The sequence below is a fragment of the Corvus kubaryi genome, unplaced genomic scaffold, assembly GCF_017639235.1.
Source record: "Corvus kubaryi isolate FWS band 111438036 unplaced genomic scaffold, C.kubaryi_AGA036_p1.0 133, whole genome shotgun sequence".
NCBI classification, from domain to species: Eukaryota; Metazoa; Chordata; class Aves; order Passeriformes; family Corvidae; genus Corvus; species Corvus kubaryi.
Genome location: NW_024580667.1, coordinates 27698381 through 27711296, shown reverse-complemented (window position 1 = coordinate 27711296; position 12916 = coordinate 27698381). Strand labels below are relative to the sequence as shown.

At 43.4% G+C, this 12916-nt stretch overlaps 1 protein-coding gene across 2 annotated transcripts in view; it reads right to left on the bottom strand.

Annotated features, from left to right (window-relative positions):
• MGAT4A (alpha-1,3-mannosyl-glycoprotein 4-beta-N-acetylglucosaminyltransferase A) overlaps positions 1 to 9098 on the bottom strand; it is a 75611-nt gene extending 66513 nt beyond the window's left edge. The window contains exons 1-2 of one of the 2 annotated variants that reach the window (XM_042040805.1): positions 9011 to 9098; positions 5019 to 5333 (exon numbers count right to left, since the gene is read on the bottom strand). In XM_042040805.1, the coding sequence (XP_041896739.1) occupies positions 5019 to 5112 (94 nt within the window). In that variant the 5' untranslated portion in view covers positions 5113 to 5333; positions 9011 to 9098. Of the gene's footprint in view, positions 1 to 5018; positions 5334 to 8050; positions 8490 to 9010 lie in introns of those variants that run through there. The other variant, XM_042040817.1, reaches the window with a different exon arrangement.
• Between the last annotated feature and the right edge of the window lie 3818 nt (positions 9099 to 12916).

Sequence of the window (12916 nt, the reverse complement as noted above, 5' to 3'; positions counted from 1 at the left end):
TGCAGACTTAAACACTGTCCCACCTGAACAGCTATACAGCTTTTCTGCTTTATTCACCTGGGACAGGGTGCTCACTACATGTACAGGACTCCCAGTAACCATACCAAATCTACATCGGCTGATTGGCTTTAATGAAATTCAACTACTTTTAGTATCAGTAAGCTATAGGCCAATTTCTTGTTGAAAACAAGCTTAAAGTGTATTTTAGATAAAGAACAGAATAACATTCATGTACTAGTGTTAAAAAGAAAAAGGAAACTCTTACTTCCTTTAATTTCAGCTCCTGGAAGATCTGCAACAGAATTTTCAAAGGAAAACATTTCCCTTCTGTTTAATAGAAATGAAAGAGCTCTCTCTTCTCCAAACGGATGTAAATTGTTATAAGCACTTTCCACTTTAGCATCCCAGCCTGTCCCTTCCCTTCCCTTTGCCTGTCCTCACTCCTCCCAGTCTGTAGTCCCTTTAACTTTTTTGATTGGTTGCTCTTAACTCGTATCAGTGGGAAATGAGTGTCTAACTCCAAAAATCAGAACATGCAGTCAGAAGGCTCTAGCAGCATTTACACACATAACAGCTTCTTTTAGGATCCATGTAAAAACTAAGGTGGGTTATGGATGCAAAATACTAACATGCAGCTCTCAGATTTCTCACCTTTTCTTAAAGAGAATATGCATAACTACTGCCAAGGGTGAAGACAGATAGATAGATAGACAGACATACAGACAGATAGATAGAAAGAACAAACAGATTCTGTCCTCCTTGCCTTGTTTCCTCTGTGGTTCTTCCTTTAGGACTCTTCTTCCTCCAAGGATAAATATTCCTGTTTCTTACTCCAAAATTAGCCACCACTGGCTGAGGCTTTTTGTTTTAGTCTCAGTTAGGTTTTGTTACCCTTGCTAAGTTTAGGTGCTTTTGAACACTTACGATTATTGTGGCTGAGAACCAGCATGGTAATTCTAATTTTGTGAAAACAGAGGAGAGAGAAGACATTTTTACTATAAAGTCCAGGCCATTTTCTCTCCAAACGAGAGACATCATGCTTAAAAGAAAACACGCTCAGCCTTCATTACTTAAGCATGAGTGAATGTTTCATGAACTAGGAAGCTAGACAAATATCTCAAAAAGTTCTCCTGGAGGTCTTCACATGGGAATTTGCACGGGTGCACCAAAATAAGCCATCCCCATGCAGTGAGGAAATCCTGCAGTTATGACAACACCCTTGGAGGAAGGGAAAAACAGAAGTTTTTCAACTAATTCTTCATCATTAAAGAAGAATGATGAAATACACTAATGGTTTCAGGGTGCTATGAAAACAACATTGTTTAGCTAATCTTGAAGCACTAAATTGCATCAGGTTTTCACAATACATATTGCATACCTGTTCTTACCACTTCAAGTAGCCAAACATCTTCTAAAAGTGATGCAAGACACTGCCAAAAACTGTCTTTGACCGAGAATAAAAGTCATATACTTAAAATGAAAAAATACTTGAATTTCATCCTACCATGCCTGACTAATTCAGTAAAGTTGTTTACCTTCCTTCCCAATTTCCACAGCCATCAGGAAGTTTGTTGATCCAAGAAGGGGAAGTTCTTTACCATTATGGAACATAGTGCTCCTCCTGGAACGTTACGTACTCAGACCAGTAGTCACATTAAAGATGAATGCACCAAGACTGCACACTTTACACAGCATACAACAGCTTTGATGTCATTTTTGTGACTGGTCTAATAGGTATACAGTACTGTTCTGTACTGGTTAGATCTTCTTAAGAGCAGTGTCTTTAGGGCAAAAAGCCCACCACATTTCTAGAGCTCACAAATGAGGTGGTGAAGACCTGTGACCCTGAGCAGGTCAGTAGTACCAGAAAACACGATTCAGTCAAAAGATATGGTATTAAGCACAAAGTTACTCCTTGCGTAAGAGCTCAGTTTTAGGAGGAACTCAAGGACATCTTACACTGAACTAACTGTGAATGTGAAGTGACTGCAGATCCTTTAAAAGTGTTTCTCCTGTGCACCACAGTAATCAACATTTTTAAGATTCCATTTCCAACATCTACTTCATACATGCTAACCATAGCCCAATTTTAATGCTAGAAAGTGGTCTTGAAACTGATGTGCAAGAACCCCCCAGGAGAGGTCTTTCCCAGGTGCATTCAGGCCTTGTACTGCTTCCTTACAAATACCAGTGCTTCTACACATTGCATAAAGTCCAGAAAGCCACAAAGATCTTGGACTGATTTTGAAGACTCTCTCCAATGCCCAAAGATATTTCAGTCAATCTTCTTCAAACACAGTTATATTAAAACCAAAACCATGTAATTGGTCATTTCATGCAAACAGCAATATCTGCCTTGTGAAATGTTATTCACATAATCAAACCTCTGGGTAAGATACAGCCATGCTCTTTCCAGCAATGGCACTTCAAACAGAGTATTTCCTTCAGCTCCTGACAACTTCTCAGCATATCTTAAAGTTTGTAAAGCATTGTTCTGCTGAGACAAACTTTTGTGCTCTAAGGTAGTACCACAGTCTGTATCACTTAGAAGTGTCTAAATCCTATCCTGCATAGACAAAGACTACATATATTTACTAGAGAAATATATGATCTACAAAAATATCACATCATCCCAGTCTAATTGGTATTCTACAAATGATGCTGCATTTTAAGTGACAATTATCCAAGATCTTAGTTTCAAATTAAAGTAAATCACTTGAAAACTGATTAGGGTTGTTAAAAAAAAGCATTATGCTTCTGCTTTTAAAAGCAGAATTTGTTTCAGTTATCGTTGAGCAATTTGAGGGGGGTTGCTTTTCCTTTAAGAAAGTGTAAAATGGCATTTTCTTTCTAACTGTAGATTTAACTTGCTGTCCAAAGATTAACAAATAGCTACAGGAACCTAAATGTAATATAAATCTAATGAACAATAAAATATGATGATCAAAGAATGTGACATCCCACAGCCTTTCAGTGAATAGGAACAGCAAGCTATGTCTGCTTCTAACTCAGCCACTCAAAAATTTGTAATGAAAACGTTATCAATGAATTAAAATATCATCCCACAAGGCTATAAAATTACATTCAATTGGAAAAAAAGCCTTAGCAAATATTTATCATCACATTCTGAAACTTTTCCATTGTGCATTGATTGGAAATGTGGTACTGAATTAACTCAAGTTTGTTTTGATTTTGAATAACCTGTGAAAAAAATAAAAGGAATGTTCTATGTACAAACTTCTCTTGTACAATATTATTTAGACTTTAGTTTCATAACTGTGATTTATGATTAATTAACACATTATCGATCTCATTACACTGATTTTTATTTCACAAATTATCATCTTAATGCTCAACAGCAAGATCTCAAAGAAGATAAACGCAGAACTTTCATACCAACATTAAGAAAGTATTGATTCTGAGCATTCAGCTGGAAAACAAAAGTATAAAAAAAATAGAGCAGTCTAACTAACAAAAGCTTAAATTGTTGCAAAGTGCCATATATTGTATGCTCTCCAAATAGCAAGTTTTTGTTAATTTAGGAGCGACTTTTCTTTGTGTCATGCTTTACAAAAGAGAACAAGACTTGTATGTCATGTATCAAGTAAGAAAGAAAAAAAACTGAGAAAGAATGTCATAGATAAATATCTGCTGAAGTAAAAGAAAAACTCTTATCAGGTTCTGAAGCAAGAAATTAGTAAAAATGTAACTACTGAATTTGTCATTGGTCAAAATGAAGAAAGTACTACTTACAGTGCTATTCAGACACCCCTTTCTTCTCTGTCTTAGGCACATCTATGCTTTTGTTGTCCAATTAAAAAATCTATATATTACCATAACCTTGAGAACTTGGCATTTTTCCTGCTGCTTGCATTCAGAAGAGTAGCCTACCAACCAACTGCTACAGCAGAGATTGCACCACAAAGCATCTGCTTCTGCCACAAGTGCCCAATGGAAAAAAAAATTCAGCATGCCACAGAACTCAGCTGCTTCTGTTATACTTAAATAAGGGTTACAAGTTGGCCATGCTACAACAGACAGTATTCCTGGAAAACCTCAGCTTCCTCTAATTTGACCTGAAGCACACCTGAAAATATTTTCTGCAGAACAATCAGAAAAAAACAATCACTGAAGATGAAATTAGTTTTAAAATTACTTGATCTTTAAAGGACATAGTCTGCTATTTTTCAAGAGATCAGATGTTTATAAAATAAAAAAACCAATCCTTTCTTCTTCTAGAAAGCATTGCTGAATGAGTTTATTTGTTTTACTGAAGGACAAGGACAAAACCAAATCATCTTATTATCATAAACAATCCCAACCCTTAGAAAAACTGAATTCTTCAGGGTTCACAGGGAGTGCAGTAAGATCAAAGATAGATGAACAGGTAAAAGTCTACTACACAAAACAGTTACTTAAGTATTTTATAAAATTGCTCATGTTATTTTAATAGATGCATTTCCTATTGCCTAGTACATTTGCTCATATTATTTAACTTCTTATACGGTACTTTGACAAAAAGTGTTTTAAATAATTTTCAAAGACAGCAAGAAAAGTCTTTCAACAGTGCTAATTGGCAGTTTGCCATTGCCATCAGTAAATCACCAGGGAAGACAGAAAGCAGCACCAAAAATAACATTCTCTAGTTCGGTCCATTGGCCATATGGTACATGTGAAAAAAAATAAATAAACCACCAACCAAAAACAAACATATGTTTCTCCAACAACCATAAACCAGGAAACAAAAAATAATAAAATCAAACCACAACTCTTCAGCCTTGACCAACCCCTTCCTCCAAGAGCAGCATTTGTTTTTATTCAGGTACTTTTTTTTGTTTCCTTTTTAAATCGGGACCACTCAAAGTTAATTTTCCTTAACTTACTAGCAAGTGTTTATTTCTCACCAAGGCAGTACCTTCTGTAGCAGAGCTAGCCAACAAGCAATTTACAGATCGCTAACATACAGCAGCAGCACACAGCCATATGCAGGTCAATTTGTTTTGGAGCTTTTTACTTACCTTTCCCATTTTGCCATGCAGTATACCAGGACAAACTGAGGAAAGTAGTGATGAATACTAACACGGTGGCCACAGTTCCATTTCGGAGCCTCATCTCATTTCAGCATCACACTTGTTTATGTTCTGTTAGTGATGAGGACCTATCTGTTGGGCTTGGTGCAATGAAGTCAGCTGAAGTACTCCAGCAGCAGCTGGACAACAGTGACACAAAATGTAGCTCTCATGTATCAGACGTATCATAAATCAATCCATTCCAAACTGTTGTATGCTTTCTTATAGTTCTCATCAATCCAGCTTCTCTTTATTCTTCTAGTACTGTTTAAAGGAAACAAAATTTTAACAGATTATGCCAAAAATACTTAGAAGAGTCCCCCAAGAACCGAAATACACTACACCCTCATTGTTGTGTCTTACACGCACCTCCCTCTCACTGCCTCAGTCTTGGCTAAGAGAATAGAACTTGTTAGATTATTGTGTGCCTTTTCTAAGACTGCATCTGGGGGAGCTGTATTTCACAGGAATTTGGTCACTGAAGGACAAACATACCCATCACCAACACTACCATTTTATTCTCAACTCAAGGCAAGGTCATGTGTCACCTGGCAGGTGTCAAACTGACACAAGAGCTGCTCTCAGGATGCAGCAACTCAAGGCCCCACTCCTAAGACCTCACTTCAACAAAACCCCTCGGAAATCAGTGAGGCCTCATGTAACTGCAAAAGCAGAACTGCCTCCAGTGAGCTGGCAGACCAGAACTTTGAACACCATGTTCAGTTTTACCCCTGAGGAAGGTTCCATATGCTGGTATCAGAAAATCATCAACTGGCCGAACACAGCCAGCATCTAATCACATTGTCCTAAGCAAGACAAAGAGAGTATAGGGCAATAAATAAACCAACTTTAAAAGAGAGGGGAGAGGTTTTCAAAGTGTTAAATCATCCTTTACAGTAGTCAAACACTAGCAGTCAACATCCTTTCAAGGCACTGCCAGGTTCTTTCCCCCACTATAAACTGTATCTGAAACAAGTATGTTACTCAGCAATAAATAACTTGCTCTGCATTTTCCTTGGAAGCAATCTCTGTCACCTTCTTGCCCTGCTGCATTCAGAACAGGGGAAAAAATAATTTTTATTATTATGGTACCAAGAGATTCCAGTCAAATCTGAACTACTCTTCCAAGCTTATACCACAGTACATATTACCTTTACCAAAGGGCTCGCAAAACAAGGCATAACCAACAGGCATGGTTAACAAAAGAAGAGAAGCAAACAAAGTTGCAGAACTATACGCTCTTGTGTTCAAACCTTGGTCACAACATCCAGGTTACAGGAAGTGTTTACCTTTGGACCACAGTTATCTCACGTATAATGCTAGTAACGTAGTCTGCTTTGAGGAATTTCATGCACAGATAAGTTTGTGGCTTTAACTCAGAAAGCCCAAAGTGCCTACGAGGAAGGGAACAAATGCAAGTACACGGGAAGCAGACAGAGTGGATGGTAAAATTCAGTGAGAAACAAAATAATCAACTGGAATAGAAAGAACTGCAAAAGGCCTTATGATATTGAGAAACCCGAGCTCAACACAATGAGAGATAAAGACAACTGAGACACCTATAGAGAGCTAACACAGAAAGCAGAGTGCCAGGAAATATCATCAGTACCAGCACTCTGAATAGGAGATGGACATAATAAAAGCCAGAAGTGTTAGCAATAATAATCAGGTGATAAGATAAAAGTCTTGATGAACTTTAACAGCAAGGAGAGGCAAAGATCCCAAGTCCCAAAGTTTTATGAGGACTGTCTATGTGAATTTAGGAAGTTCATGTGATTCCCACACTACCAGAATAAGCAACTAGGATACTGACACTAACAGTTTAACTCAGATGAAGTGTCTCTGAAGCAAGGATGGCTAAATTCTTATCTACCTTCCCCATTATTTTAGCATCAGTCAGATCTCTCTGGAGCAGCTCAGGTGTGCACAAAGGACCAGGCTGCAAGCCAAAGGGATCATCCCAGTGGGGGCAACTGACAGCTGGTCCAATGTGCTAACAAGAGAGGGCAACCAGGCGAGTAGAAATATTATCTGATAATGCAAGGAAAGTGAACCATCTGCCTTGCCAGAAAATGTGGGCATAATTTTTACATTTGCTGCAACAAAATCAAGATGTTGCGATCAGGGCCTCTCACTGTGCTATCTGAATCTTCAAAAACACAGTCAGAAAAAATTCAGAAAGCAAAAAAGTAAAAAGAACAGTAGCAACATGATTCAACCAGCAGTCAGTATGCACAAAATTGTGTCAAATCAATAATTATCATGGGTTTGAGTTGGCTGGTTCTGCTTTCATCCTTCTCTTCGAGTGTTGTAACCATTCCTCTTAGCACAGGAACCAGCAGCTCAGCAGTACTTGGATGATTATTCAAGCATTTCACGATATCAAACTGCGTACATCAAGGCCATGCATGAATCAGACACGTTTCAGCTTTTAAAAATGCATATACCTAAACCAGCAGAAATACATGTGTAGATGCACGTAAATTATTTAACTCCCAGGTGGTCACTTTAGGTTTGTTCAATAATTTACAACACAATCTAAACAAATTTAACTGAGGGGTAATCCAGTTTGAGATGACAGTATGATAGGGTATAACTAGAGAGATGAAGCCTATGAAATTTGCCAGTGCCATTATGACCTGAACCTTTCCCACTGCAGAGTGAAGGGAATGACCCGGCTGGATGCTGAAGGCCATGGGTGCTGAAGGTGCCGGCACCTCTCGGACGCTGAGCGGAACCCTACTGAATCACGTCTTAAGTAAACTAAGAAGTTTCTGCTTGTATCCAGACATTCCCAAAATACATACAAAACACATTCCCAACCGCAAAGCATAAAAACTGATACACTCCAGCGCGCCTGCAAAGGCTCTTCACATAGTTGCTGAAGGGTTGGATGGTGCAGTAACGCAGCACAAAGAGTGCCAGACTTCCGCGAGGACGAGCCAGACCCCATCCTGCCGGGAGGGTGCGAAATCACCTACCGCGGTAGCACCGCTGCACTGAAAAGATTGCTCTTGAAGGCACGGAAGAACGGTCCATGAGGAAACGGCAGCTAAAAGGTAAAGGCGGCGGGAACCTGCTACACAGGGGCTTTTCCACCTTATTTCCACTGACACGCTCCAGCACAGCCCGCGGCGCGCAACTGGGCGCCGCCACCCGCTGCCCTGGCATCCCGCAGCCCTCAAAACCGGGGAAGAGGGATCGGCTGCCTCCGTGGAAACTGTCCCGAGTTAGTCAGGACCTTCCACGGTGTCCCTCCGCCCCGGTCGCAGCTATCTCGCCGGGGAGCGAAAAATCGGGGGGGTAGGGTACGGGCACCGGGCGCCGCCAGCTCTGCCGGGCGGCAGAGGGCGAGAGCTGACGGGGACGGAGAGAGGGAGGGAGAGAGGGAGGGAGAGAGGCGGGGAAGGAGAGCGCCGGTCCGGGGAGGTGCGCGGCGCCCGGGGCATCGCGGCGAGGCTGCGGGGGAAGGAACAGACACAGGAAACTGCAAACTCTGCCGAACGCCCCTGCGATCCCAGCGCGCGGGGAGGAGGAAGGGTGAGAAGAGGGCTATCCCCCAGGCACCCCAGCAAGAGAGGAAGAGGGCGCAGCGCCGCTCTGCCCCGGACCCCCGCGGGCAGCCCCGGGCAGCGGGCGAAGGGAGAGGGCGGCAGCAGGTCCTGCGGAGGAGCGGCCGGCGCTCCCCGCACCGCCACGCAGGTGCACGGGAGCGCAGAGGGGAGCGGGCGGGCAGATGACGGAGCAGGACGGCCCCCAGCCTCCCTCCGGCGACACCGCAGAGACCCGCGGGGAGGCGAAGCGCCTCCGCCGCACTCCCGCTCCAGAGGGTGCGAAGAACCGCCCGTCCCTGGATCCCTCCCGGAGCCGAGCCGGCGGTCCGCAGGGGCGCGGAGCGCGCAGGGGCAGCGAGACGCGCTGACCGCCGCTGCCATCCTCACCTGTGCGCGGCGCTCCGGCACGGCGGACCCGCGGGGCACGGGGGCTGTGCGGGCTCCGCCGGGGCTCTCGCTCCCCTTCCCCGCCCGCCCCCCGCGTCAGCGGCGCACCCGGCCCCGGCGACCGCCCCCCGCCCCGAGCACCATGGAGCGCGCGGAGCCCCGCCCCGCCCACCCGCCGGTGCCGCCGCAGCCAATGGGCGCCGCCGCGGATGGCGCCAGTCATTGGCTGGGCCGCCTGTCGCTCTCTCCGGCCGCGGCTATAAATGGCGCTGTCTCGCAAAGCCTCCCTCAGCGGCTGCGGCGGGAGCCGGCAGCGGGGGTGGTGTTCTTGAGAGGCGGTTTCGACAGCGTGTTCCCTTTTTTGGAGCCGCTTTTGGGGGTTTAGGGTTTCAGGAGAGCCCCGGGAAAGGCCTAGCTGTGTCACCGCTTGGGTGCTCATTGCTCCCTGGTCAGCTGCGGGTACCTTGAACTTTGGTCAGGGCTGAGCCCCTGGCCTGCTACGTGGGTGTTTCTCCATCTGCCTGTCAGTGCCACACAAGCCACATGTATCGGTGCCCCGTGTGACCTGCTTGCTCACGATTTACAAGAAGTCACAGTCTTGGATTTCACCGTTTGAGTTCATACCCTGCTAATAAACACCTCCCGGAGCTTAGATTGAGAGCTGTTGAAATTAAAGAGCAGCTTGTTTCTTCATGCCAGTAAAAGAAACCCTCTGTGCTTTGTCCCGCTCTGGGCAGAGTGTTCTCATGCAATGGCATGTGGGCTGCCCACGAGGTGGTTACACAGGTACAGCCGTGTGAGTATGGAAATGTATTCGGTTTCCTCCAAAGGTTCCTGCACTGCGCAGTCACTGAGAGAAAGTCAGTGGCAGCTTTACTCTATGGGTTCACTATTGAGGGTCGTGATGTTGCTGTTCTGTAAGTAATCCCCTATCTTCAGTGGTTCGTTTAATGTGTTCCAGGAATTCCATGCATCTTTTAGGGTCTGAAAACTCCCATTCCGATCAGATGGCACCCTTAGCTTAGGGTAGGACCCTATCTACCTCACAAGAGCTCTGCTCTTGATGTGTAGTGCTAATGGGTTGGTGATGTTCAATCCTTTTCATGGACTTGATTTCTTCCCCTTCTCAGCTTATCTTCCCCCTACTTCAAAGTCCATAGTACACATTTTAATCTCCATAGAACTATAGAATCATATAATGGTTTGGATTGGGAGGGACTTTAAAGGTAATCTACATCCGATGCCCCTTGCCATGGGCAGGGATACCCATCACTAGACCATGTTGTTCAAAGTCCCATCCAACCTGGTCTTAAACACTGCCAGGCCTGGGGCATCCACAACTTCTCTGGGCAGCCTGTGGAGTTTTATTCTCCATTAAGGCTCTTAAGCTGGATGTAGTGTGATAGCTCCCCACTAGAACTTTAGAAACTGTGGAAAAATCTTGCAATTTATTCTGTCTGAAGAGTGACATTTAACAAGTTTCCATATGCTTTCATTTTTTCTTACCAGTGCTTCAACACATTACAGTATTTTTACACATTTGGGTACCTGCACAGTAGCCCTCAGTGATTTTTCTGTCTTTCTCGAAGATTTCAAAGAGGGTCTGGTGGCAATTCAGGCAGATCGCAATAAAGAAGCTCAGGAGAAGTTTGCAAGGTCTTGACACCCAGGCTGTTCTGTAATTTTACTCATTGAGTGGTGAGAATTTATTATGTAAATGTGTGCTTCAATCCTCCCTTTTACAAAGAAGTGGAATGAAGTGGATTTTTTATTGAAAAACAAATTTAGCACAATAACTTTCAAACAAAAATTAGAGCGTGCATGTCCTCATGCACATGGACACATCTATAGCAGAATTTTCTATAGAGATCCCAACGAGCTAAAAACATTAAAGGCACCATTGTTTGCATCTAATAGATTAGTGCTGCTTAGGGATATGAATTTTTGCATTTCTGTGCTGGAAAAAAACTGGCAGAGACATTTTCACATAAAAGTCCTTTTGTCAGGAGAGCTTAGTCTGCTGAAGAAAAGACTCTGTTACAAGATGAGTATAATGACAGTTATTTCACAAGGACTCTCTGAGCTTTCCTACTTTTTTGTCCTTTCACTGATTGAACGTTTGCATTAGGAAGGTTTACCGACTGGACCTTGACAGTATCCAATTAACTATTAACTACCCCAAACGATAGAGTATGTGTAATGTAGTTGTTTCTCTGACATCTTCCCCTCTAGTTAGTTTCCTGAATTAGAAGGCAAAGTTCAAAATGGGAAAAAAAATCAACATTGCCCTCATCTGACCTACTACAGCAATAATCAAATGCCTCTTGGCGTATTCCACGGCTTGATGCATGGACAAAGTGCACAGTGAAGGAAATGCTGGAGCTGCCAGTGGAAAGGAGTTGGGACAGGCACACTAAAACATCGCTTACTTCTGGTGAGGGTGGAAGCCCCCTTTTAGGCCTGAACAATATTTAGTGCCAGCAAATTTCTGAATTTGTTTTTCCTCCTGAGTTATTCTTTCCTCCTACAGCCGCTGCTGTTCAAGTGGAGAATCCATCTGAAATGGGAGATGATTAAGCAATCCCAAACTCCCAAAATTGTATTTAAATACAAGTGTAAGGTACATACACTATAACAACCTCAACAGGGGAGACTTGAGGGGAGAAAATAAAATTTTAAAAATACAGGAAGTTTAAATTCCTAGTGTTTCAGCTGTGGTTGCTGGAAAAAAATTTCCAAGGAGCTTGCTATTCTATATCAGCAGGAAATACAACAACACAAGAGAGAAATTAATAATAATATTTCAACAGAGGGAAGATTCCATGGTGAGAGATTTTTGCTAAGGTATTACCTAACTATTAGAGTAAGGACAAAGTAGTAAAAGATGCTCCAGGCCTGCCATAATTTTGTTTATACTGCAGTGGCTGCACACCTGGACAGCCAGCTTCTACAGAGCTGTGTGGTTGCTTCCATTCATCAGATCTGGAGCTTATTTTATCCAAGCATTTTCCTGACTCCTTCAGAATCACAACACTGTTGTTCTTGCATTTCACTGTGTTCATGTTCTGGCTTTCCCAGACACTGGGAAAGATGCAAAAAAGGTAGAGGTGGTTGGCAGTGGCAGCAAAAATCTTAATGGTTGTTTGGCTGAAAAATGGCCATCTGAAAATTGTCCGCATCTCCCAACCAAAAATCAAGCCCTCTCTTAGAGACAGGGTTTATTCCCAACCTGCCACTTACTCCTGTTTTTTAACAGAGCGAATTCCTCTCAGTGCTTCTACCTCCATTTCAACTCAGTTTTTCTTTTTTCAACTGTAATGACCAAATCTTTTTTGCTTTATGTTAGCTGAGCACCTCAGAGAAGCTGTATTTCTGCTGGGCCTTTTCTACACTCCCACATCAACAATGAACAAAAAGGGGCACAAATACACCCAGTGTGTATCTCAGAAGGACTGGCCATGGTTGCCCACTGCCCCTGCAACTGGTCTGGGCCCCAGGCTGGCTCCTGCTTAAGGCCACGTGCCATCCCTACAGTACATGGATGGGGGAAGTAAAAGCCAACTACCCTTCAACCACCTTCTTAAACCTGGTGTGCTGAGGAGCTGAGTTTCAAGTCATGGCACAGCACAGGAAGGATTTGAGGCCCTCACCTGGCACCATGGCAGGGCAGCAGAAGTCCAGGCTCGGGAAAGGAAGGGAAGGCAAGGTAAGGCAAGGCAAGGCAAGGCAAGGCAAGCTTTCCCATCCCCTTCCTATGACTAGGTTAAATGGTGTATGCATGACCATACAGAAGATTCTTCCATCTCACAGACCGATTTCATGCTCATGCAAATTCAGATCTCATTCCAGTTTTGTAGATTGTGCTAGTTTGAAAACAAACCAGTGGGAGGCACCAAGTCAGAATAA